This window comes from Mustela nivalis (assembly GCF_964662115.1).
Source record: "Mustela nivalis genome assembly, contig: HAP1_SCAFFOLD_2000, whole genome shotgun sequence".
In the NCBI taxonomy this organism is placed as follows: Eukaryota; Metazoa; Chordata; class Mammalia; order Carnivora; family Mustelidae; genus Mustela; species Mustela nivalis.
In genome coordinates this window covers 1-27534 of record NW_028134664.1, presented here as the reverse complement: position 1 = coordinate 27534, position 27534 = coordinate 1, and the positions used below count along the sequence as shown (strand labels likewise).

At 42.8% G+C, this 27534-nt stretch overlaps 1 protein-coding gene across 1 annotated transcript in view; it reads right to left on the bottom strand.

Moving 5' to 3' along the window:
- Nucleotides 1-22738, bottom strand: part of LOC309858195 (uncharacterized protein) — a gene marked incomplete at its 5' end in the record, with an annotated part of 78225 nt that extends 55487 nt beyond the window's left edge. The window contains 4 exons of the mRNA XM_082750880.1: nucleotides 16111-16451; nucleotides 17583-17633; nucleotides 21431-21543; nucleotides 22659-22738. Coding sequence (XP_082607006.1) covers nucleotides 16111-16451; nucleotides 17583-17633; nucleotides 21431-21543; nucleotides 22659-22738 — 585 coding nt within the window. The remainder of the gene's footprint in view (nucleotides 1-16110; nucleotides 16452-17582; nucleotides 17634-21430; nucleotides 21544-22658) is intronic.
- Nucleotides 22739-27534: the final 4796 nt, after the last annotated feature.

The window sequence follows — 27534 nt, the reverse complement described above, 5'->3', positions numbered from 1 at the left end:
GCATTAAAATAAACGTATTTTTGATAAAGGAAAGTTATGAAAAGAAATCGAATCCATTCCAAAAATCACACATCTCTCAATGCAACACGGGACTGAACTTACTAAGCATGGCCACCCTAATAAAACTGGGACTCCAGTTAGAAGCACCTGTAAATGATAAAAAGGTGTCCAAAATTTCAGAAAAGGAGGGACACAAAATGTTTTCAAGTCTGATAGTTTAAAGCTAAGCACAACAAATTAGACTTCACATTTTTAAGTTCTGCCTTTCATATGTTTTAAATGTGTTTATTATGATCTCATAAGAGAGTGTTTCTAACACCCATGAATTTCTGCAACTACAAGTGAAATGATATTAAGACCAGGAAATAAGAATCCTTAGAATCCTCTAGAATACGTTAAGTCCACATAACTGATTTTACTTATCAGAACACCCCTGAGGCTGCAGAAATCTCCCCAGCAGAACTGTTTAATCCCCAGGTAGTCCCACACCCTCCACCAAGAAACACATCTTATATTTTAATATCTGCCTTCTTGTTTTTATTCTGTCCACAGTTTTTCAAGGACAGAATGCGTATAAAGTCTCCCATTTGATCAGTTTCAGTCTATAAAAATAAATTAAATAAATTTCAATCTTCCCTTTTCAGCCAATGGATAATTGACAAAATAAAAAGTATTAAAAATGAAAGCTCAGTAAGTTCCAAAACGAAAACAAAAAATTAACACTACAGTGTGGCAGGGGAAAGGCAGAGACACAAGGTCTCCAAAAACCAGCCCCCGGTGCAGGGTTCCACAGAAACGCCGACCCCTGCCACAACAGTGCACACGCCACTCCGCGAACAAATGCACACTATGAAAGTGATGAACTAGTTAATGGTACTAAGAAACAAAAAAGAAAATCTGGGAGAAATGAATGTGTGTGTTTTGATCTTTTAAAAACCAAGAACTGGTCTAACATCTAGGTAATGTATTTGTATAAATTCTTATTTTTAAACTCACCTGATTCATTTTCAATTCCTGTTGTGTTCTGAAAAGATACACACAACAAAGAAACTTCTTTGATTACATGAGCCCTAAAAAGAAAAACAGACAATTGTAATATGTACCTGCCTACAATTTGACAGTGATTTAAAACCACATACAGAACTGCAGAGTTTGTTCAAAGGGCTATTCATAAAGCAGCCCATGCTGGCTCAACTTCCATCTATGCTGAGAGCTTACTTTGCAGATTTATTATCTACAATAAAATAGATTTCTTAATAATCTTTACTAGCCCTTCATTGTACTCTACAATCGAAAGCAGACTCATTAGAACGACATCAAAATTTTGCTGTGAAATTGCATCATTCCTACGAAGAAACAGATTCGCTCTGTCAACAGTCAGAAACACAAAGCAGTGCTGAGTAATTTATTATGCAATGGAAATAAATGTCCTTCTTTCACTTATATCAATACTGTGTCGAATGCAAACACAATTAGACCCTTTACATTATGTAGTTTTTCACATTCCTGAAGTAGAAAAGTAGACTGGCTGACATTTCCACAGGGAGTTGGTCTTTGAAGAACAAAACAGAACCCTTGTAGTAAAAGGCAAATGTTTTAATAAAGGCTGTTTGGAAAGAACCGCACTTATCCCTTTAAAATTTTCATTCGGTATATTCACAGTACCCTGAAACGTTGAGACAAAATCATTTCTTATAAATGCATATGACATACTTGATTCTAAATGACAATCTGTGAAGATGCTCCTTTCTGTCATGGACATCCCGGAAGTCACTGAAGTCACTCACAAGTGAAAGCCATACCACTTGAAGTGGCCTTTCCACAGTGATGTCCTAAACACTTCCAGCAGGTACACGTACGCACACACACCATCAGGCATAATCTCCTATTTCTTTGTGAACTTGCTTTAATAGATTCTCCCTCCTTCCCAGACGCACAAGACTCCACTCACATTGTAAGACCTTTATGTTCTAATTGCTAATAAAACAAAGGAACGTGTGACTTCATGACATTCTTCATCTTAGAAGAACATGCAGCCTACCCACTTATCATAAAAAAAACAGTACTTTGACATTTTACCCCAGTTCATTAATAAGGACAGTTTGGGGGGATTTTTTTCCCCCCTTGGGCTATTTAACAACACTCACCTGATCACCTTTAACCATCAAAGGTACTATATGTAAGTCAGGACCTGGTCATCTGAACTAGTTTTTACTCACAAGTGGCACAGGGGTGTAACTTACATCTTGTTGGAGAGCTCGGTGCTAGGCGGACCCGTATATACTCTGAGTAAGGAAATACTCCATGAATAGGATTTCAGAAAACTGCAGATTAACAACCCATGAGGTCCATCCCTTTAAATTTTCATACTGAATATGTCTCTCATATATACTGAACACGCCTTTCCTTAGTGTATATACATCTCCTACTGAGCAGAATCGATCCTTTTCTGAGATTTGAAATCGTCGTGGAGTTAAGCTGTGTATCCGGTTGTCACATGCCAAGGTGTGCGCCCCTCTGCCTCCTCTGTCATCAGTGCCTACTGAATGCCACACAGTCTGCCAGGAGGACCATGATGGACAACGTGGCACCCAGAAGTGAATGAAATGTCAACGGTTTCACTTGCCCTCTTACTGAGCTTTTACAGATGGATTTACTAACATTGGCCACAGGGAGTCAGTCCTCTTTCAGGAACAGAACTAAAAACCCGCAGTAAAATGCAAATGCTGTCTGAAAGATCTTTGGAAAAAGCTATGATGCTTTACCATTTCCTTCGGCTTGTCTTCCTCTTCCCACAAGAATCATCGGTATCATCATCGCAGCTCTCATTTGTGAGGTGTCTTCTAAGACCAGCAGGAACCGTGCTACACCTTCACGTAAATCAGCCCAGCTGAGTTTTACAGAGGTAGTACTAGCATCCTCAACTAACAAGACAAGTTCAGGGTGGTCAGGAGCCACTCTACATACAGTGAGCAGAACAATCCCAGCCCTCTGGCGGGGAGAGACCGCAATAAACAAATCAGTAAAATGGGCAGGTCAGGTAGCAAAAGTGCTTTAAGGAAAAATAGAAGTGGTAGGGAAAGAGGGAGGTAGGAAATACAGTCTCTGTCTCCCTACCTGGGACTCCAACACTGTGGTCAGAGAGGACCTCAGTAAGAAAGGGACATCTGCGGGGCACCTTGGTGGCTCAGTGGGTTACAGCCTCTGATTCAGAAAGGTGTGGGGGTGAAGTAGGGATGGGGGGGGGGAGACAGATAAAGTATGGATTTTACAAAGTAAACACTGTTCACCAAAATAGCTAGAGCTTTTCCATCAGGGATGGAAAGCCACTGGGAGGCTCAAGGTGGCGCACCTGGTGTGACTTCGGTTTAAGAGAGACCATAAGGGAGCAGCGTGGGAGCAAGCAGACCTCTCAGGAGGCCAACGCCCCCAACTAGGCAAGAGATGGTGGCAACTTGGCCCATACAGTAGAAGAGAGGGGAGAAGTAATCAGATCCTGGATATACTTTATATACAGAGCCCCCAAGATTTGCTGCCACAGTAGGTGTTAGGTATGAAGGAGGAAGTCCGAGAGGACACCAAGACTTTTATCCTAAGAACACCAAAGGATGGAGCTGCCGTTTCTTTCATCAAAGCAGATACTGCCTCCTTCTTCCCATCTGCTGTCACTGCTTTTTTCCCCTTCACTTAACACTTTCCTCCTTTCCTTCCTCCCCTTTTGTGGCTGCCGGCTCACAGGCACAAGTCAAACAACTGAGATTCCATGGCATCTGGCCTCTAATCCCAAAGAACTCAAAAATTAAAGTACTTACAACATTTTAGTTTTTCATTTGTTATCCCAGGGAATCTCGTCTTTTCTTAATAAAAAGTTACAACAAATAATTCAACTTGTTAAATAATAACTTCTTTGACTTTCTGTACTGTCTGTTCCCTCTTTGTTCTACTAGAACACACTCACCATTTCTTTCCACAGAAAATGATCTTACCATCTTTTTTTTTCAACGGTTCACTACATACATGTATGCTTGGACTCTTCTCTCCATCACTTCTAACTAATCCCAACTGCCAAAAACCAGTCTCCAGCGCGTCATTTTTTTTTTCCCTCTCTTGACTCACAACATTGTCAAATTATTTATCTAAAATATTTTGCAATGTCAAAAGCACTGCAAATCCAACACTGACTTCTCAGATGTTATTTTAAAAAATTAAATCCTTTATTAAACTATATTAAAAACAAGGGATGTTAAACATAAGAACTGAGAACCTGGCAGTGCCTCTCAAGAGAAGACCACTGCCTTTTGGACGCGCGACCACTCCTCGCCTGTCCCTTCTATGACAGCCACCCAGCACTGCCCTGAAAAGTCACGGCCTGCAGTGCCTCTGGTAATTTTGAAAATCAAAAATACCTAAACACCTCCCCAAATAACTTCCCAGCTGAGAACCTCTGAACTACAATAATCATGTAACTTACTGGGATACCACAATATATATTACGGCTACTCCAGATTCTAAAAGCTGTTTCTCAAGGAACTTCCCGAAGATCCCACCGGCAGTGCAAACCCCCTGTGAAAGCCGCCTAGAATCCTACATATTTTCATATTAAGTGTTGACCTCAACAGCACTGTTTTCACATACCTACTTAACTAATATACTCAAGGTCCAAGTTTTATCACATGTGAGAACCAAAACTAACAATCCTATTAGTGTGGAGGCAGGGAGGAATCTTTCCAAACCTATTACTGAAACTTAATAATGCCATCAAACTTTAAAAAAAAAAAAAATGCTAAACAGTTAAGTGCCTCTGGTTTTCCAATAGCAAATACTGAAAATCTTAAAATCACCAAGACTTCTATCCTGGCTTATGCCTTAGTTTCTTTTTTCAATTTCTATACCTGACCAAACTGCCTTGACTATTTCTACACATCCCTTCCATTCCAGCTTGCTGACATTTATCAGATAAAGTACAGTAGGCAGATACACAAATTTAGAGCATGCGAATTTTTATCACCTACTACACTTAGCTAAGAGCATTCTTTTTTTTTTTTTTTTTTTTTTAGATTTTATTATTTATTTGACAGAAAGAGAACAGGAGAGCACAGGCAGGGAGAGTGGGAGAGGGAGAAGCAGGCCCCCCACTGAGCAAGGAGCCTGATGCGGGGTGGGATCCAAAGACCTTGAGACCAAAACCCAAGCCAAAAGGAGCCACTTAACTGACTGAGCCACCCAGGTACCCCAATATAGCACACATTCTTAGAAAACTAAGAGCATGGTCCTGATTGTACATATCTGTGGCTTCAGTAATATGTACATACTTAACTTTTCAAGATATTACTTCCAAATTCTAGGACAAATCATCCTTACAAATATTTAAGTTAATAATATCATAAAAATGATTTGATTATACATGACCCGTATCGATACAGCAACAATAATTAGGGTCTTTATTCCAATACTGGTTTCTTAAAGTGTCAAGATAACCTCAACTACTGCGAGGCTGCTGTCTCCTGACATGGAGCTCCAGAGACCAGAGAATGGAGAGAGATACACAGGATACCCCAGCCCCTGAGTCAGAACCTTCCAGGAGCCCCCCGCATCTCTCTACCACTCATCCTCTGAGATAAGGCAGATTAAACTGACAGACACAAGGTAACATAAATGCAATACACATAACAGATTAAATAAACTGTCACATCTGCCCTTTGCAGACCTGTAAAATCTACACAACTGTATGAGAGGCAAAGTAAAAGCAATGGCAGATTCTTTAAGATTAGTTTAAATCTAGAAGGAAGGGAGAGAATTGGGAAGATAATTACTTGATCTGATTTGTATATTCACTTATAAGTCACTGATATTATTTTCCAATTATTCTTCTGGGTCAGTTAAGCTCTTTTGGAGCTTTCTGGAAAATACTTAAATTTGCACATTCAGAGTCACTGGAAATAAGAGAACTGGTATGGTAAATCAAAATGTAACAGATCATAAATGTACTAAAAACATGGACTAGATGTGGGGCGCCTGGGTGGCTCAGTGGGTTAAAGCCTCTGCCTTCGACTCGGGTCATGGTCTCGGGGTCCTGGGATCGAGCCCCACATCAGGCTCTCTGCTCAGCACGGAGCCTGCTTCCTCCTCTCTCTCTGCCTGCCTCTATCCCTACTTGTGATTTGTCTGTCAAATAAATAAATAAAATCTTAAAAAAAAAAAAACATGGACTAGATGCAAAGAAGTTTTAAAAATACCAATCTGTGAAAGAATTCTTAGAAAGTTTATAGCCTACATAAGAAAAGAAAAATATTCTGAAACGAATCACCGCGCAGAGTAGATCTTTTATGGTAAAAAGCATCTTTACAGCAATCACAGAGATGATTAAGCTTTTAGTGGAGCAGCTGTACAGTGTTTAACACTGATCATAACTTACTCTGACCAAAAGAATTTTGCAATCCAGAAACCTCTAGAAAAATAGTAAAAATATCTAAACTACGCCAACTTCTCCAAAGCAGTTTTTATTAACTTACAAACACAGATAGCATATTTGTAATTAAAAACTACCATTCATAACTCCTACCAGAAGAATGGAATCACCAAACTACAATCTATAAACTCTAGAGATGAATAATGAAAACATTTAGCACTTACTCAGATTAAGCAAAAACATGTAACTCATGAATACGGAATCTACCCAGGAATTTGTTAAATGCAAAATCATTCATTTTCCTTTTCTAAAATAACAAATACAATTTCACAAAAATAATCCTCTAACATCTAGTTTCACACTAAAAAATATACCCCAAGTCCCCTTGTAAAAGACAGACTATAGGGGTGCCTGGGTGGCTCAGTCGGTTAAAAGGCAGACAGTATTACCAAACCAAATAAGCGGAAGGGCAAAATCAAACCTGTTATGTTTATCATTTTAAGAATAAAGATCGTGTGCTTGTGTGTGTGTGTGTGTATAAAGAGAAAGAGACTGAGAATACAGCAAAGATTTGGAGGGTGTGATCTCTCGCTTCTCAAAACCCGACGCTCACATCTCCCCCGCTCTAGAATGATTTCCACCCAGGCAAAAAGGCGACTGTACGGCAGAAATTCCTCACACAGAGGAATTTCCCTGCCTGCAAAGTAAGTGAGGGGATCCGCAGAATAGAAAGCTCACACATAAACCCATCATTTCTCCCACTTCAATACAGCAGTTTCCCCCAGCAGCCCAGAACACCACGGACAAATATCCCAGGGCCCGGTTCTCCAAATTCTTGGAACCGGGTGTCCTGACACAAACCTGAATAAGGAAGCAGAGTCAGGCAAATTTACTCCAGGTGGGACAATCTGATCCTGACAACAGTTTCCACACGACGGAGGCAAAAAAACAGAAAGTAGATTGTTCTGAATGGCTTCAGACGTGCAGAAATCCAATGAGAAAATGAGGTTGGTTAGAACTTCTGTTTAAAATACGTAAGTTGGGGTGCGTGGGTGGGTGATTCAATCAGTTAAGCTCAGGTCAGGATCTCGAGGATTCCTGGGATGGGGCCAGGGGTGGGCACTGTGCTCAGCACAAAGTCTGCATCCCCCCCCATGAATAAATAAATAAATCTTAAAGAAAATACATATGTAAGTTTACATGAAAAAAGAATGTTAAATAAGAGAACTGCAGACTAGGAAAGTACTATAAACCCAAAGTTAGACTGGCATTCTAGGGGGTTTTTTTCCTTCCCTTAGAATATCTCTACAGAGAAAAAAAAAAAAAAAAAAAAAAACTTTTTCACACAATACTGCTTCAAGCAGCCATTAACAAAGAACTGGCTTAGCAATCAATGTATATAGCAAATGCTGATTATTTACCATTTATGTGGTTCGTTGTGGACATCTATTTAAAAAATGCTCTCCTTTCTTCTGATTAAATTTACGCATCTATGTCATTATATTGCACTGAACACAGAACTTATTACATCATAAATTTCAGGTTTTGTTTAGGGTTCCTATAAAAATTCCCCTCAATTAACCCCACAATTAAAAATACTCGAGTTTCTCTAAAGAAATTAAAACATATTACTCTCATGTTAACATGTTACTCTGATACTCTTCCTCAGGGCACTAAAAACAAAAATATCACTGTCGGGGCGCCAGGGAGGACTCAGTCCGTTAAGTGTCTGCCTTGGTTCAGGTCATGATCCCAGGGTTCTGGGATGGAGGCCCAAGTGGCACTCTCTGCTCAGCAGGGAATCTGCTTGTCCCTTTTCTTCTGCTCACTGCCCCCCATGCGCATGCGCTCCTGACTGTCTCAAATAAATAAAATCTTAAAAAAAAAAAAAAAACAATCACTGTCAATTTTCTTGAAGTAATTCCATCCAATCAAAATACCCTTCAATTAAGAAGTTAATTTCCGTTCGTCATTTTCAAGAGTAGCTGGCAAAAAGTAGAGATGTAAAAAAGCACATCAAAAGCTGGGTGGGCAGGAACACGAATGCTCTCCAGCAAGCCCCAGCTCCATGAAGAAAACTGCCCCACTCAAGAGCTGTAGTACAGCTCAACTCCCCTCCCTCCCAGTTCAGCTTAACCAACCGCTGACTATACATTCTGCCAAAGAGCACTCAAATCAAAGAACTTCTATAAAATGATAAAATGATACTTTTCTGATATTTTCCCATGTTAGACATGTAAAAACTTCAAACTATTTTAAAAGGAAAATTAAGTCAGTTCTTTCCTAACACTCAAATGTCAAGTTTCCAACTCAAACACAAAATTTCTAAAGCAAGACACCACATGGTCATTCATTTCACAATCCACCAAAATAAAATGAATTTTCAGTTGACCCCTTTGAGTTAATGTTTCTCCACTGGCGTTGCCAATACAGGTGTCACCTTTGTGATTAAACATTTAAAACTGAGAGATTTTCAGGAAGTCTACAATTCTGAATTTCTGAAATTCAGAAATTTCCTGAGATTCTGAAAATCTGAAAAAAAATCCTGAAATTCTGAAATTCCGAATTTCCTTAAAAAAAAAAAAAACGGAAGAAAGAGAGAAAGAAAGAAAGAAAACTTCTGCAACATGGCGCCCAGCTCTGGGCACTCAAGTATTCATTTTCTCGGACAAAGACTCTCTAAGAATCAACAGAGTCACCTTACCAGCGGCTAGATGTTCAGAGCTTTTTTGATTCTTGCCTACAGGATAAAATACGTAAGAAAACTCAACCTCCACAAACCATACATAAATGACAAGGCTTCCTGAATTCACAAGTAAAGAACCTAATGCAAAACTGGAAGTTATCCCAGACAGACTAACAACTTCAACTATATTTTGCTAAGATCCCAGGCATACTTCTGTTGCTACAAGATTCAAGGTCTTCTCCCAAGAGTTTATTAAGGTATTTATTATCTTGGTAGGGAGTGACTCACTCTAACTAAAGTCTGAGGTGTAGGGTCCACCATCTAAATATGCAAGTCCTTCTGTCCTCAAGAGCATTTTAACATAACTGCAACACCCACTGCCTGTACAGCACTGTCCATGTGTTGCTCGGCAGTTTTAGTAGCTCTAGAACCTATGCGAGTTTTTATTTTTTAAAGGAAAGCAGGATTCCAAATAAAGAATTTGCAGTTCTTGTTTCAAGGTAAAGATACATGCCTCCCCACTTACGAAAAAAGATTGAAAGGCTATCTCTTGGTACCATCAGCAGTGGTAAACCAGAGAGCGTGACTCAAGTGAGGGTCCGTGCAGAGCAGCAGGAGGTTAAACATGTCAGTTCTAGAGGAGTCTGAGTCCCAGGTTAAATGCAAACTTGCCGGCTGGGCTCCCCAGATGTCATACGAGCAGTCATTATTCCACTCATCCCCGCTCCGGACCCACCACAAAAGCCCCAAAGGTCTTTAGGGAAAGAAGCAAGAGGACTTACTTAAAGGCAGAGCCCATGAGCACATGCAGCTGGGAGACCAGGGCAGGAGCCTGATTTCCCGACTGCCCCTTAGGAAAGCAGCTTTGGCCACTTAGGATGAGCAACACAGAGCCACAGGGAGCTTCTGACTAAGGAATGCCACAAATGAAACAATGTCTAACAATTTAAAAAGATGAAATTGACAGGAAAGAGTGAGGTGTGAAAAGGGAAGACAGAGAGACCAGAGAGACCAGGCAAGTCCATTAAGAATTCGAGATGATGAGCGATAGGGGTATACGGGTGTGAACCACAGGTAACAGCTGAAAAGAAACAAAAACCAAAATGACCGACACTACACAAGGGAAGAATGGATAGAACGTGTTCCAACTGAGCATGCAGTAAAAAGAGATAGTGAAGAGGAGTCCAATACAGGGAATGTGACTGCAAGAATAAATGTACTTTCAAGATAGAGCAGCCAGGAGCAGGGATGGTATTTAAGTGGACGGTGGTGAGCTCCATTTTAGACTTTGGGGAGAACAGACATCCACACGGAAAACTGCATCCATCAAATGGAAAAAAACAGTCCTAGCACAGACTGCCTTCAAAGCTAGGGACGGAGATTCAGAAGTCTGCAGCCGCAAGGGGGTGCCTAGGGAAACTGCCAAAGGCAAAAATACCCAGAGAGAAGACTAAGGATTTGGCTTTGTGACAGTCATGCAAGGGACTAGAAAAAACCATGCGCCCTCCACCACCTTGCGGGGGCAGGGGGTCCAAAAACCTTAAGGACTCAGAGGTGATTTGGAAGGCTTTCTTGCAGCAATAATTTTGCCACGCTATCCCTCAGGACTTGTTGTATTAAGAAAAGTAGCTAAGAAAAATGCTATTAATATTTTTGAAGAAACCTACAAGTATCAATTGCTTTCATATTCTTTATCGATCCGTCACAAAACATCCTGGTGAAAGAAAGAAGTAATCATTGTCCCCACTTTACAAACAGGAAGAGGAGAGGATACCTGAGCCACCCCTCACCACTGCCAGAAATAATTCAGCCCCTGTGGTGATCTGTGATATGCATTATTCCATACACTGAGGCAGGGCTCGATTAAATTACTATGGGATTGCACAGACACAATACTTACCTCCCAAAACAAGTAAACTGACTTGCTCAACGTCCTCTAACAAAGACTAACAGAGCTTCACAATGAAAAACCTAAATTTATCCCAGGGACCCCCTGATGTACTTTAAAACTAAGGTCTTTGGGAATTACAGTGAAGTCCCTAAAATAAGCCTCACCGAGTGAGAAATGCTTAGAATGTCATATTTACATTGTTATTCCAAATTGTGCTTAATTTATACTGTCTTAATAACCCCTTGGGTAATGCGCAGGATTCGTACTGAAGTATGTAAGGGTTTGGTGAATCTCCAATTCCTTTTCAGTTTTAAACAGCATCATTTAAATTACTTGAAAATGCCATAGAGTTTTCCCACCAGAGTTTAATGTAGTCTTCGTGGAACTACTTATATGCACATGTAAAAGCTGTAGGTTTTACCAATTCCCAGAAAGGCTGCCCACAGTAATCAAACTAACAGTTGCACTTAGCTTTACATATTTCAGGCAAGCTGTGCCAAGAAGTAATTTAGCTCTTTCAAAGCAAAGCCTATCAGATGATTTATTGCAAGAGCTACAAAATATTCTTTTCACCAAAATGGCTGGCAAACATATAAGTAATTCAGTGAAACCTCCTTTATTGCATGTTCCAAAAGAGTAATAAATGAAACACAGTATAGGTATGACTTGAACCAAGACTCCAAGAATTAATACTATACAGTACTGAGAAAAATATTCTAAGTGTATTTCACTCCAAATGAACCAGATTTACTACATACAATAACTAATTCATGCTCCGGGGAAGTGGGGGCGGGGAATGAAAGGCATGCCCTTTACGAAAGAATATTTAAATGACACATACATTCATTCCAGTGAAATTCTGCAGGTATTCCGTAACTGAGAAAGCCACCCCATTACCAAATGTGGTCCAACAGCACATCTCTTTTCCTATGTTCTACTTATCTACTAACTTCTAACTAAAGATCACTTAATCCACAATAAAAATTCAATCCACACTATCTATACTTTCAAAGACTACAAAGAAAGATGTGACAGCCTACACTTCCTTTGCCCACAGGAAGCTGTGTTAATGATGCGCGTGTGCCACAAAGATCAAGAGTGATCTTTCAGTTATAAACTTATCATAAAGTTAAAAGTTAGATAAGCCTTCAAAAGGATACTATTTCCTCGGGACAAATGCATCACTTTCCGTGAACTGGTAGGAAGAAAGGAAGGAAGAAGGAAGTGAAAAAGGGAGGGAAGGTGGGAGAAAGAGCGCGCGAGCGAGAGGGGAATAAAGGGAGGAAGAAAGGAAGGGAGTGAGGGAGAGAGAAAGAAGGAAAAAAAGAAAAGATCTTAGAAAAACTAGTCTGGTCTCTACCACCAATCTTCAACGGGTTGCTTCAAGGAGTATCATTTTCCAGGAGACAGTTGTTTCTGTGCTATTCAAGTATAATAGGCCACAAGCTTACGTGAGTCACCACGCATCAACTCTATACAAATGTATTTAAATCCGTAATAATTTAACCAAATACAGGCAACGTTGATCCTAGGCCATGTAAACACCTTCATAGTCTCCAGGTTATCTCAACTTGCTTTATCGCTTGCCACAGAAGTGCTGAAAGTAGACGACTCAAAAATATCATAAAGACACACACCGTGGGGCGCCGGGTGGCTCAGCCGGTTAAGCAGCTGCCTTTGGCTCAGGTCATGATCCCAGGGCCCTGGAATCAAGCCCCATGTGGGCTCCCTTGCTCAGGCAGGAGTCTGCTTCTCCCTCTCCCTCTGCCTGCCATTCTGCCTACTTGTGCTCTCCATCTCTCTGTCAAATAAATAAAAAAAAAATCTTTAAAAAAAGACACACACAGAGGAAGAGACCAAAACAGGCCAGTTAAGTCCATTCTCCCCCTTCAAGGTGGACTTCATGTAAACCATAGAGTCTAGTCTTACAGTTCTTTGACTAAAGAGAGTCCACAGACTGCTTCACTGAGTCCACCATCCGGTCGGATGGGCCTTCCTTTAATGCAGTGGTTGAGAACTGGGTCCCCACCAGGGGACATCTGGCAATGTCTGGAGACTTTCTCAGTTGTGCAGACTGGGGGGGATCTCACAGGTAGAGATAAGGGACACTGCCAAAAACCCTACAGTGTACAGGATAGCCCCCAAACAAAGAATTACGCAGCCCCAAATGTTCATCGTGCCAAGGCTAAGAAATCTACTTTAATAGAACCTAAATAATGCTTTCAGTAATGGAGTCCATAGCCTTCAGTTGCTCTAGGAAGATGATTTTAGCAGCTCTAATTATAAACTTCTAACTTCAAAAGGAGAGAGCCAGACCTCTAACCAAATGCTAGGAGTGACAGCGCAACATATGGGCACCACACAAGCCACAGACTGCTGGCCACACGTCAGCAGTATCAGTAATAATGACTGTCAGGTAATGTCCCCATCATCTGGAAACTCCCCGTATCTATACATCGCCACACAAGTCTGATGATCTTCCCCCACTGTCCGCCTACTCCCTTTTCACTCCAACTATGGAGTTCTCTCGTGCAGCCCACAGGCTTTCCTTTCCTCTGCCTGAGTATTAAAAATAGCATGAAAAGCAAGTTGGAAGATGTGAAAATAGTAAATAACCTGAGGTGCTTTCCATCCCGGAAAGTCTATGATTTAACAGGACTTAAAAGGTTTGTAAATCAGATCTGGAACTTGAAAAGAGCTCGGCAGCTTAAAGAAACAGTCCCGTGAATAAATAAACATCTAACGTAAAATAACCATCAAAAGAGTATGTGTGCAAATAGATATATATGTATATGGAACTGCACAGACCCGGCTCAGGGAGAAGAGAATAAAAGGAGCTGAAATTGACTGCTGCTTCTTATAACTGCACTGACAGAAAAAATACATATTTAAACGCTAATAGACAGAATTTACATGTCCACGTATTTTTTTTTTAATTACAAAACTTTATAATACACAGCAGGAAAACCTAAACAGATCTTAATGAAAAGAGAATTTCAGGCTATAGAAACCTTACTGATCAATATGGACTTGGCAAATAATGGCCCACCCATATATATTACACAGCCACTAAAAATCATATTGACGAACACTTCAGGGCATGAATATATACCCCCAATATAGAGTAATATAGTAAGAAGTAAGAATATAGTAAGAAGATAGGTATGAATAATACACACAATGATATCAATCCTGTATAAAATATAAACACATAGAAGTGAGTAAATTTACATAAGAAATACACACACGCACAAGACAGACATGCAGGTGAAGGAGGTATGCCAAAACGTTAACGGTGGTGATCTGAGGACTGGGAAGATCAGGGCTGATTTCTCCCCTTCCCTGTGCTGTTCTCCATGTTCATATCGTCCTACAGTGAGAATCATGTTATGTTCTGTACTCACAAAACGAAGAGATTATTAAATTTAAACTATACTGTTTCCGGAACTGTCCACGAAATTAGAAAAAACACATCTGAATGTGCCAACTTTTCAATTAAAGAAACCACCTTCCGAATCAAGAAAAGCGAAGTTTCACTGAGTGTTATTATTGTGTGTCTGTTGTTTTCCTAAACACTACAGCATATTAACTTATTTAAATCAAACCAAAAAGGAACCGGAGAAAGAGCCCTGGAATGAGAGAAGCTGTGAACCATCTCCGCCTCACTGTGGATTGCAACCTCAGTTTCTACAGACTGAAACGAGGGGGTTTAATACCATCATCTTTGAAGGTCCTCTCCAGGCTACAATGAGAGTCTACAAATGACGAATACGGTTGAGGAAGTGTTTGTAAGGAAGCTTCTAGAGAATGATGGGGCAGCTGCAAGCCATCTCAAACACAAAACCCTCTATAAAAAAAAAAACATAATTACATGTCTCGGTTCCTCCTCAATATTTGTACAACCAATTTCATGACATGTTAAAAAAAAAAAAAAAAAAAGGTTGGAGGCCCACATTTTCACAGTACGTGGCCATAACTGATCGATGGGATAGGAAGTCTGGTAAGGGAGGTAAAAGATTTCACGAAAGGTTGCGCTTCTGGCTCAGTTATCGTTCCTTTTAACAAGAAACCTGTAATAAACAAAAACTTCATGAAATATTTTAGTCGTGTTCTGGGGGCGACCCTTTCAAAGGTCTGATGAACGGGGGCCCAAAGACCGACTGGAAGTCACCAAAAGGCGTTCCACTTGTGAAATAAAACCAAAAAACCCCAATACAGCACTGAATGGAAAATGAGGGGCCAGCACGAATCCCCTTTCTTAGGGGAAATTGCAGCTGCGTAGCTCAAGGAATTTGGGCTTCCCGGTTAACATCGCGGGATTGTTCCCGAAGCTCCCCGCCGGGCAGAAGGCGCCCAGTGGCGGCTCCGCGGTTCACGCGTGGGTCGGAGAGAAGCACCCAGGTCTGGGCATACCCTTGACTTCGGAGGGATATTTCGCGTCTCCCTTGGCCCCGTCAAAAACAGGTCCGTAGGTGTCTTGGGGAGCAAAATTAATACAGAAGTGCGACGTCGGCTAAAAACAAAAACACCGGTGGGTCTGCGGTGGAAACACTAAAGGAGACCATTTCCAGGTGGGAACCGCACAAAAACTATTTAGGAAACACAAAGACGCAAGACACAAAACGAATTAAGAACGCGAGGGGGAGAGCCACACTCGGGCGGAACACAAAAGAGGAGAGCATCAACGGCTGCAAACTGGCGCGGCCCTGGGACCCCGCGTGCGCCCTCGCCGTCCGGGGACACGGGGACCGGGTGGACCCGCAGCCGCCGCCCGGCCTCGCCGCGCACACGCGTCCCCCTGGCGGGGCGCGCGGCGACCCAACGGCCACAAAGCGAACCGCACACAACTTCGCCGCGGCGGGCCCCAAGGTCGGCCCCGGGGGACTCGGGCGCGGGAAGGAGGAGCGGGGAGCGCCGGCGGCCCGCGCCCGGCTCCGGGAGCCCCGCCCGCCCGCGATGCCGGGTCCTCGGAGGGGGCGCGTCCGCCCGCCGGCCCGGCCCTGCGCGCCCGGTCCCCACGGGTCGCCGCCGCCGTCGCCTCCTCGCTGTTCGCGGGCAGCGACGGGCGTCCCGGCGCCGAGCCCGCCGCCGTCCCGGAAGCCGCCCGTCCCGGCCGCCCCTTACCTGCGCCCGCCGCGCCCCGCGCCTCAGAGCGCCGAGAGCCGCCGCCCGCGCCGCCGCTGCCGCCGCTCCGCCCGCCCCGGCGTCCGCGGCCGCGCCGACGCCATCTTGGCTCCGGTCGGAAGTGACGTCGGGCGGCGCCGGCCGCGGCCCCGGGACCCCGCACGGCCCGCACCGTCGCCGAGGGCCGCGACCCCGGGGCGCGCGGGCCCCCACCCCCGGGTCGCACACGCGCGGAAGCCCCCGGGCCGCGCCGCCGCCCCTCAGACCCGCGCCGGCCCATCCTCGCTGACGGGGACTCCGCGGACCCCGGCGACAGGCGCCCGCGGCTCGCAGCGACCAGCCTGACCGCACCGAGGGCTTGGAATTCTGAGCGGCTCAAAGTTACTGCGGGAATCCGCAGCCTTCGGAGGAAGAAGAAAAATGGGCTCATCCCTGAGTTCCTGTCAGATAAACATACGTCCCATTCTTGGCTCATCCTCGAAGGACCAGTCTAGCGTCACCCAAAAAGCTCAAGCGCCAAAAGGGCAGATGCACCTGGTGTCACTTGCTTCTTGAGGGCGCGCGAGTATGGACTGCCCCCTCCCACCCTGTGCCTGGCCCTGTGCTCCGTGCCCCAGCCACGTCAGACCCAGAATGGGACCTTGTCCTTGTCCTGGTGGGACTAAACTGTGAACAAACAAGGGAGCACATCGGTGGCTTGGGGGGCTCGGAATAACCCCTGCCGCGGAGGAGGACAGCGTTGAATGGGGAGATTGGCTGGCAGGCGGCTGGAAAGGAGTCTGGAGTCTGGGAGAGGGAGAGTTGGGGGGTGGGGGTCTCACGAATGGGTGGTATCGAAGGCCCATGAGCGCTTGAAAATAAATTTATGCCTGAGAATGAAATCGGGAAGAATGAAAATGGAATGGGTGACATTAGGCCTCCGTGGAAAGGACCCATCCTAAAGAAGAGACATTGAGAGGCAGGTGTGCAAGTCCATTTAGGTAACTGGGGTTTAATCTTAAGAAAACATGATGTATATAACATATACCATGTTAATATTGCAAAGGGTTGATAAAGCCAATGACCCAGTCCGTATAGTTTAAAAAAAAAAAAAAAAAATCAAGATAAGGACGCGTGGGTGGCTCAGTTGGTTAAGCGGCTGCCTTTGGCTCAGGTCATGATCCCAGCGTCCTGGGATCCAGTCCCACATCCCGCTCCTTGCTTGCGGGGAGCCTGCTTCTCCCTCTGCCTGCCACTCTGTCTGCTTGTGCTCACTCTCTCTGACAAATAAAATCTTTAAAAAAAAAAAAATCAAGATAACTTCATCAGAGTAAATTTCATCAAGGCCTTAAAAAGTGACAGGGTCAGCACAGAGCCTAAGGAGAGCCTTAGGCTCTCTTTCCCTCTGCTATCATTAGAGGGAAAGAGAGCCTAATCTGGGAGATACTCCTATGCATGTTACTAAAGCAGACATCAGACTTTCTATTTCTTACCTAAATCAATGCCCTGCAACAGGATCCATGCATTAAAATTATCTGGAGTATCTGCAAAAAAAAGAGAGAGAGAGATGAGAGATGCCCCCGTTTCATCCACAATTAAAACACTGACATACAAATCAAAATTTAAAAAAACAATCTCCGTGCTGTCTGGCATTCAACAGAATGCAAAGGAAAATAAAGGAACATCAGGTTAGAAGGAACACGGTGACATATAGTAGACATATATTAGATAACATCATGCCAAGAGGTGTTTGACAGAGTAGTCGGTGGGCTCCATCCATCGTTAATCTGAAATGACTGGGTGTATTTGTTTTCAGTTGCTCTTGTAACAAGTTACCATAGCTGTGAAGCTCTAAACACCAGAAATGGATTCTCTCACAGTTCTAGAGGCCAGGAGTCCCACATCAGTATCACTGGACCAAAATCAAGGTGTCGGCAGGGCCACATTCCTGCTGGAGGCTCTAAGGGAGAATGGTTCCTTGCGTCTTCCAGCTTCGGGTGGCTGCCAGCATTCACAGGCTATGGCCACATCCCTCCAGTCTTTGAGGCCAGCATCTCTAAATCTCTCTGCTCCAGCTCCACATCACGTTCTCATCTATCACTTGAGCTCAGATTTCCATCTGTGTCCCTCCTATGAGGATATATGTGATTGCATTTCGGATCCACCCAGATAATCCAGGATAATCTCTCCATCTCAAAATCTTTCACATAATCACCTCTGCAAAGACTTCTTTCCATATGGGAATTAGGATGTGAACAAACCTTTGGGAGCATTATTTAGCCTGCCACGCTGGGTATATCCTCCGCTCTCCTAAATTACCCCCAATCAACCGCTGCATATTTTCCCTCTGTATTTTTCTTGAGCGTGTTAATATTCTTCAACCTGCGCCACTTTTCAGGATAGATATTACATTTATTTTACCAACTTAACTGAAAAAAGATGCTGTCAAGAACACAATGTAGCTTCATGAGTGTTTATTATCTGTCTGATGTGCTAAACATTACTCTTTTGCCTTGTTGAAAACATAAAATATATTGCTAAAAGATGAGGGAAGGAAATTCAGACATTTTCATCATGTCTCATGGACAATTTCTATATTGGGATGGAAGTATAAAATGTACTTTGTCTAAATCAATAACATGAATGAAGCTCTACTCTCTGCAGGTACATCTAGTGTAGGTTCTGACCTGTTTTGTATTTGGGGGTGCGGTACCCTTCCAGGGGACATATCGTCATTCACCACAACATCCCAGGACGCAGAACTGTCTGGCACATGGTAAACACTATATAGATGTTTTTAACAGGGAAAAGTCTTCTCTCTGGCTCTTCTGAATTGGCTGGGTTACAGCAAGTATGTGTGGACCAAAGACAGTGCATTAAAAAGACAGCATATGGTTATAATAGGAACCACAGAACTTCTGCTCAACAGAGCAGCCAGAAGACCTACAGCAGTGCTCCTAAAAAGATGAAAGATTTTACAACCAAGATTAAAGAATTTACAACACATCACCAATGGGAATGTCAGTGGGCTTAAAATTCCTTGAATGATAACAATAGCGATTCTCTACCGGCTTCTACTCGAGGTAATTTGCATAGACTGTCTTATTCAGCCTCTGGTCAACTCTGTAGGGTGAGAACTATCCTCATTTTACAACTGAGGACACCGAGGCCAGCAAAAGTTCAAGAATCTGCCCAGTGAGTCACAAAGCCAGGTTTTCAATCTAGACAGTTTAGCCACCTCTTAAGCTGCAGATTTACCAAATAAACTCTACTCCCTACACACATGTGCACACACTGGAAAGCCCGAGAGCTGGTTCGAGTAACTCTCCCACTAGGTGATTTCAACTACTTGTTCCCAAACCCAGATACTTGTGGTAGGAATTGGGATGTGTCTTTTCAGTATCAGCATAAGGAGACCATTCTAAGTAGTCCCCCTGGATTGTCGGGCAAGAGCATTTCATGATCACAGGGAAAGAGAACTGGGTGTCTAGGGCAATGGCATCAGATGAACTCACATTTGTCCAAGAAACACATCATTTACTTCAAACAAACAAACAAAAAACAAAAACAAAAAAAACCACACCTGCGTCTCCTTTCTTGGTACGAATGGTTTCCAATGAGACAAACAACAGCAGCCATTTTGCAGACTAAGAAGCAAAAGCACAGATAGTAGAGGGACATAGCTGGTCACTTCCAGAGACAAGACTCAAGAACCTGTCCTGTGTCAAAGTCCGTGATCTGTCTACTGGCTGTTGCTTCCCAGTCACCGAGGAGCCCTTAGCACTACAGTCTCTGGGCACTGCAGAGAACACAAAGAGACAGAGCCACCATCCCTGCCCTCCAAGAACTCGGCTCTAGTGGAGCAGTCTGAGCCTGCTTACAAAAGCACCGCAGAGCACAGTGTGAGAGCAGAACAACATCGTTATGCTCCCTGCTCCGTCTGGGCTTGCGTCCCATTCTTCTTTTATCGATATTACTTTAAGGCAACCTACTGAGTGCAAGAAAATATCTGCAAATCATACATCTGATAAGGGATTAGCATGCAAAATATATAAAGAACTCATACAACTGAAGAGAAAAGAAAATTAAAACCAATGAAGAGAAAAGAAAATTAAAAACAATTTATTTGAGATAGAGATCCAAATAGACATCTTCACAAAGAAAACATAAAAAACAGCCAACAGGTGCATGAAAAGATACTCAGCATCCCTGGTCATCAGGGAAATGCAAAGAAAACCACTGAGAATGGCTATTATCAGAAAAACAAGAAATAACAAGTGTTGGTGAGGATATGGAGAAAAGGGAGCCCTCGTGCACTGTTGGTGAGAAGGTAAATCATTGTGGAGGTTCCTCAAAACATTGTGGAGGTTCCTCAAAAAATTAAAATTAAAACTACTATATTATGCTGCAATTCTCCTTCTGGGTATTTATTCAAAGAACATGAAAACACTAACTTGAAAAAACAGATGCCCTCTCATATTTATTGCAGCATTATTTACAATCACCAAGACATGGAAGCAACCAAAGTGCCCATCAGTGGATGAGTGAATACATTTGGGTATCTACCTATTTCATTAGTGTATGATACATATACCACATTCTTTCTGTATCTCTATTAAGTAGTATATGTAACATAGTATATGTTATATATGATGTTAGACATTATATATAACAATATGTTATATAACATAATATATAGACAGAGTTATAGATAGATAGGTAGGTAGATATATCTTAAAGGTTCTCATCACAAGAAAAAAGGTCTGTAACTATGTATGGTTGATGGAGGTCAATCAGACATTGTGGTGATCATTTCACAATGTATACAAATATCAGTTCAGGGGAGTCTGGGTGGCCCAGAGGGGTAAACCTCTGCCTTCGGCTCAGGTCATGATCTCAGGGTCCTGGGATTGAGCCTCATATCAGGTTCCCCGCTCAACAGGAAGTCCACTTGTGTCTGTGCCTCTGTCCTGCTCATGCACACTCTCTCTCTCTCTCTCTCTGCCTCAAGTAAATAAATAACCTTTTTTAAAAATACCAAATCTTTATTTTTAAAAACATGGAGTGTTGGGAAGGGACCGGACAAAAGCGTATGAATGAATTGAGATTTTAAAACAGTTGTGGTTTGTCTAATAACCTGTCCTAGAATGAAACAACGAACAATCATGTACGAAGAAAAAAAGAGGAAAAAACCCCAATCCCAAGATACCAACATTTCTAACCAAGTCAAACTCATGATCCCCTCCAAAGACGTGTATTCTATCCTATAAGAAAATTCAGAGTGCTGTTTCTAGATTTTTCCATCGTACTTCTTACACCACACCTTTAGACACAAACTTACCAATAAATCTGCTTAAAAGTTCAGAATGTGCTGTGCCGAGGTCCGCTGTGGCGGCGTCCGCTCCTGTTTCTGAGCCCCTGTATAACAAGCTCAAAGGCCGATGCCGTTTTGTCCTAGAGATTACAAAGGGAGGTTTATTACAGTCTTCATTTTCCTTGAAGGCAGAATTAATTCACTAATACACCACCATGAGACCATGAATAAAACATCTAGGTTGGCAGCAAAAACACAGAGGGAAAATATTTTTCAGCTGGAAATAGCAAGCAGTACACGAAGGAATAGAAGATACATCGGGTACAGAAATAGGCAGAAAGCATGGAGGCGGCGAAGCCCCAAACCTGCCTTTGCTTCCCCAGATTGAAGCTCCTGTGTGCCCCTTTACGGGGTGGTCTATGGACAGGTTGGCCCATCCTCCCTGTGCAGACGGTACCCCTTCATCTGCCGCCCGAACCAGGTGCCACGCTTCTCACTGCCCCCACCCCTGTTCTGGAAATGGCTTGCTCTGTTTTTCCCCAGCTTGCTCTTTCTCTGGAATTTACCCATCACCCTTCGTCTCCTCCATCTGAATTTTGGGTCTTCTCGGAAGCTGGTGTTGTGATAAAATCTTCCATTAGGAATCATAGCAGATTCCCAGGGCTGCCTTAACAACAGAGTCCCGCAGACACGATTCCTCCAAGCAACAGACATGTAAGGCACAGCTCCGGAGGCCGGATCTCTGAAATCAAAGGGCTGGCAAAGACGGCTGGTTCCTGCCAGGGGCTCTGAGGGACAATCTCCCCCACGCCTCTCTCCTAGAGTCTGCTGATCATCTTGGTGTTCCTTGGCTTGTAGACACATCCCTCCAAACCCGCCTCCATGCTCCCGTGGTCATCTTTTTCTTTTTCTTTCTTTTCTTTTCTTTTTCTTTTTTAGGGATCATGTGTTAGTGATTTTTAGTCCAACTCCTTTTTTTTTTTTTTTTTAAGATTTTATTTATTTATTTGAGATGAGTGAAAGAAAGAGCCGAAGCAGTGGGGTGGGACAGAGGCAGAGGGAGAAGCAGTCTCCCCACAGAGCAGGGAGCTGGACTCAGGGCTCAATCCCAGGCCCCCAGGATCATGACCTGAGCCAAAGGCAGACGCTTAACCAACTGAGCCACCCAGGCACCCCATCTCAACTGTTCTTGTTGTTGTTACATCTCCTATCCCAAAAGCCTCTTTAGACATTTCTTTCAAATTGCCCCCCTCACCATGAAGTGTTAATATCCCTGTCTGTTTTTGTTCTGCGTGTATATCGGTGCTTTGTACTCTGCGGAAGTACTATAGCCATGGTCACGAAAGAGCAAACACGTGTTTTAGCCGAGAATAAACTCATCTTTTAGAGAAGATTATAAACAGCTTTTTTTTTTTTTAAAGATTTTTATTTATTTATTTATTTATTTGACAGACAGATCACAAGTAGGCAGAGAGGCAGGCAGAGAGAGAGGAGGAAGCAGGCTCCCCGCTGAGCAGAGAGCCTGATGCAGGGCTCGATCCCAGGACCCTGGGATCATGACCTGAGCTGAAGACAGAGGCTTTAACCCACTGAGCCACCCAGGCGCCCCTATAAACAGCTTTTTAAAAATTTAAAGTTAAAATACCCATGACATAAAATTCACCATTTCAACTGTTTTTAAGTGTCTGGCTCCGCGATAGTAAGAACATTCACGCCGGTGTGCAGGCATCTCCACCATCCATCCACCTCCAGAACTCTTCTCTTGGTCCCAAACCAGAACTCTGCATCCTTGAAAATATCACTCCCTTTCTGCCTCTCCCCTGGTCCCCCAGAAACCTCCATTCTATTCTCTTTGTTAATTTGACAGCTCTATGCCCCTCATGTAATTGGAAGAATCAGACAGCATTTGTCTTTCTGTGCCTGGCTTATGCCCCTGGGTGTCACAGCCTCAGGGTTCATCCAGGTGTCAGAATTCCTTTCCGTTTTAAGGCTGAGTAATAGCCCATTGTGTGTATGGACCCCATTTTGTTTGTCCGTTCATCTGTCAGAAGGGTTGCTTTCCCTTTTTGGCTATTGGGAGATGCTGCTCCAAACACAGGTGTATAAACACCTGTTCAAGATCCTGCTTTCAGTTCTTTGGGGGATAGACACCCAGGGGGGGTGATCCTGGATGTTTCATTTTTAAGTTTTTGAGGAATTGCCATCCTGGTGTTTTTTTTTTTTTTTTTTCCTAAAGAGAAAGAGAATTTGAAAGAGTGAGGGGGCAGAAGGGCAGAGGGAGAGAGAGAAAAAGAGAGACTCTTAAGCAGGCTCAAGAGTTGGATGCTTAACTGACTGAGCCCCCCAACTTTATATAGTAGCTGCACCATTTTACATTCCTTCCAAGTGCACAAGAGTTCCGATTTCTCCGCACCCTTGCCAAAACTTATTATTTTCTGTTTCTTGGATAGCAGCCATCATAATGGTCACGAGTGGTATCTCAATGTGGTTCTGATTTGCATTTCCCCAGTGATTAGGGATATTGAACATCTTTTCATGTATCTATCGGGTGTTTGTATATCTTCTTTGAAGAGATGTCTGTTCAAGTTCATTGCTCATTTTTTAGAAGTTTTCATTTAAATTCCAGTACAGTTAACATACCGTGTCAGGGGCGCCTGGGTGGTTCAGTGGGTTAAAGCCTCTGCCTTCAGCTCCGGTTGTGATCCCAGGGTCCTGGGATCAAGCCCAGCATCGGGCTCTCTTCTCAGCAGGGAGCCTGCTTCCTCCCCTCTCTCTGCCTGTCTACCTTCTTGTGATCTCTGTCTGTCAAATAAATAAATAAAATCTTAAAGAAGAACACCAGACAGTGCCATGTTCGTTTCAGGTGTGCAGTAGAGAGACTCAGCACTTCTGTACATCACCCAGTGCTCATCGTGACAAGTGCCCCCCTTAATCCCCACCCCCTAGTTCTCCCATCACCCCACCCACTCCCCTCTGATAACCATCAGTTTATTCTCCATAGTTAAGTGTCTGGTTTTTGATTTGTCTCTCTTTCTTTCTCTCTTTTCTCCCCCTTTGCTTCATTGCTCAATGTTTAATTGTGCTGGCTATTGAGTCGTAAGAATTGGTGTATATTCTGAACATTAACGTCTTATCAGATACATGATTTGCAGATATTTCTTCCTATTCTTGGGTTCCTTTGACTCTGTACATCGTTTGACTCTGTACATCTGTATCTTTTAATGCATAAAAGTTTTTAATTTTGATGTGGTCCAATTTGTCTCGTGTGTGTGTGTGTGTGTGCACTTTAGGTGTTATAGCCAAGAAATCAGTGCCACATCCACTATCATGGAGTTCCCCCTCTGTGTTTTCTTCTTCTTCCTCTTCTTCTTCTTTTAAAAAGATTTATTTATTCATTCATTCATTCATTCATTCATGAGAGACAGAGAAAGAGAGAGAGGCAGAGGCAGAGGGAGAAGCAGGCTCCCTGCAGAGCAGGGAGCCCGATGCAGGACTCGATCCCAGTACCGTGGGATCATGACCTGAGCTGAAGGCAGACACTTAACCGACTGAGCCACCCCGGTGCCCTCTATGTTTTCTTCTAAGAGTTTTGTGGTTTCAGCTCTTATGTTTAGAGCTCTGAGCCATCTCAACTTAATTTTGTGTATGGTATAAGGAAAAGATTCAACAACTTCTTCTCCCTTTCCTCTTCCTCCTCCTCCTCTTCCTTCTTCTTCTTTTGCATGTGGATAACCAGTTTTTCCAACACCATTTGGCTTTTCCCTATTGAATGGTCTTGGCACCCTTGTTGAAAACCACTTGGTCAGATCTGTGAGGGTTTACTTCTGGGCATATAAATAGCTTTTAAATATCAACTCAGACCCCATGTATCTGTTTCAGCCTTGGAAATTTTGGGGAGTTCTGTTTTGTTGTTAAGAATTTATGGCCAAGATGGGGCGCCTGGGTGGCTCAGTGGGTTAATCCGCTGCCTTCGGCTCAGGTCATGATCTCAGAGTCCTGGGATCGAGCCCCGCATCGGGCTCTCTGCTCAGCAGGGAGCCTGCTTCCTCCTCTCTCTCGTTCTCTCTGCCTGCCTCTCTCCCTACTTGTGATGTCTCTCTGTCAAATAAATAAATAAAAAATCTTTTTTTTTTTTTTAAAGATTTATTTATTTATTTGACAGACAGAGGTCACAAGTAGGCAGAGAGGCAGGCAGAGAGAGAGGAGGAAGCAGGCTCTCTGCTGAGCAGAGAGCCCGATGCGGGGCTCGATCCCAGGACCCCGGGATCATGACCTGAGCCGAAGGCAGAGGCTTTAACCCACTGAGCCACCCAGGCGCCCCTAAATAAATAAAAAATCTTAAAAAAAAAAAAGAATTTATGGCCAAGAATTTTTAAATGTTTTATAGTTAAGATTCTATATCCCACCAGAACCAGTTTTTGCCCCTAAAGAGAATGTGTAACTCAAACTAATAATATCCTGATTATGAGAAAAAAATTTCACTAGTAGAAAGGCTGAATACATTGATTAAAATAGGGCTGTTGTATCCATAAGATATCATTTCCCCAATTAGTTTTACTAATGAATGTTGTTCATGCCAAATTGTTTTTCATTATAAGATCGGGATTGTGCTTTATTAGATCCAAAGAGACAGCATGCCCCAAAATGAACTAAAACCCCCAAATAGGAGGGGCACCTGGGTGGCTCTGTTGTTAGGCATTTGCCTTTAATACCTGGGATCGAGCCCACCATCAGGCTCCCTGATCCATGGGAAGCCTGATTCTCCCTCTCCCACTCCCCTGCTTGTGTTCCCTCTCTCGTTGTGTCTCTCTCAGTCAAATAAATAAATAAAATAAAATAAAAAATAAAGCCCCCAAAAGGAGAAAACCAAAGCTCCACTTCCTCGTACTTTGATGACCTAATCTAAACATATCAACAAACTCAGGCTGCATTTGGACCAGAGAGGCACCTTCCCTCTTTCTAAATGTATCTCCTGATGGAAGGCATAAAGATAGCAATATGGAAAGCTTAATATTAATCATACTCTTTTTGTGTATACTACTCTGAGAGCAAATGTCTAAAAACGTTTACTAGCAAGACTGAAGCTTCATTAATATCCTTTTATGCCAAACAGGAGAGAGAGACAGAACCAAGCATGAGGGCATGGCATGCCCCAGGCAATGTTTTTCAAACTTTCTCTTCTGATATGACTGAAATTAGCAAAAGACATTCCTATGAGTTGTTTCTTACTTAACCAGGTGGAATCACAAACCATAAACCTCAGCCACTTTTTATAGTTGAGTGTGATGGAAGATTATGACAATAGTTGCAGGTGAGCAAACAAATGTTTTAGCAGGGAATAAAGTAATGCGTTGTGCAAGATAATATGTGGGTCCTACATGTAAACTTGACTCCTAGGTTCCTTTTAAAAATATTTGTTTTAGTCTCTGAAGTTATTTTAGTATTTTGTCTTTGTTTTTAAGAATTTGTGGTTAAGAATTTTTTTTTTTAAGAATCTATATGACCTTGGGGTGCCAGGGTGGCTCAGTCATTAAGTGTCTGCCTTAGGCTCAGGTCATGATCCCAGGATTCTGGGATCCAGCCCCACATTGGGCTCCTTGTTCAGTGGGAAGCCTGCTTCTCCCCCTCCCACTCCCCTGTTTATGTTCCCTCTCTTGCTGTCTCTTTCTCTCTGTCAAATAAATCTTTTAAAAAATCTTTTAAAAAAATCTTAAAAAAAAAAAAAAAGAAATTGTTACAAATTCTCCCCCAGAGTTGGAAGATTTCTGAATAATAGAATAGGAGTTGACTTGGAAATAGCAAGAAAAATAATGTTCTCTAAATCTGCAATGTCTATTTTAAAAGAAGTTTTTATTCTAAAAACAAAATTATAAGAATGGTATGTACAGGATTAGTAAATATTGTAATGGTGTTTTAATCTTTTCTGGGTTCACTGAATTCTTTCCTGTTAAGATTTCTGAGAAAAATATATAAAAGGAATGCCATTAATGGATTCATTTATGTATTTCTATTCCACCTCACTTTTTAAAATAATATAGGTGGGTGACACTAGTGCATACAGTTAACAATGGATAAAGAAAACAAGGTGGAAGGAAAAAAGAGAGATGAGTGTAACAGAAGTTGCTGTGAAA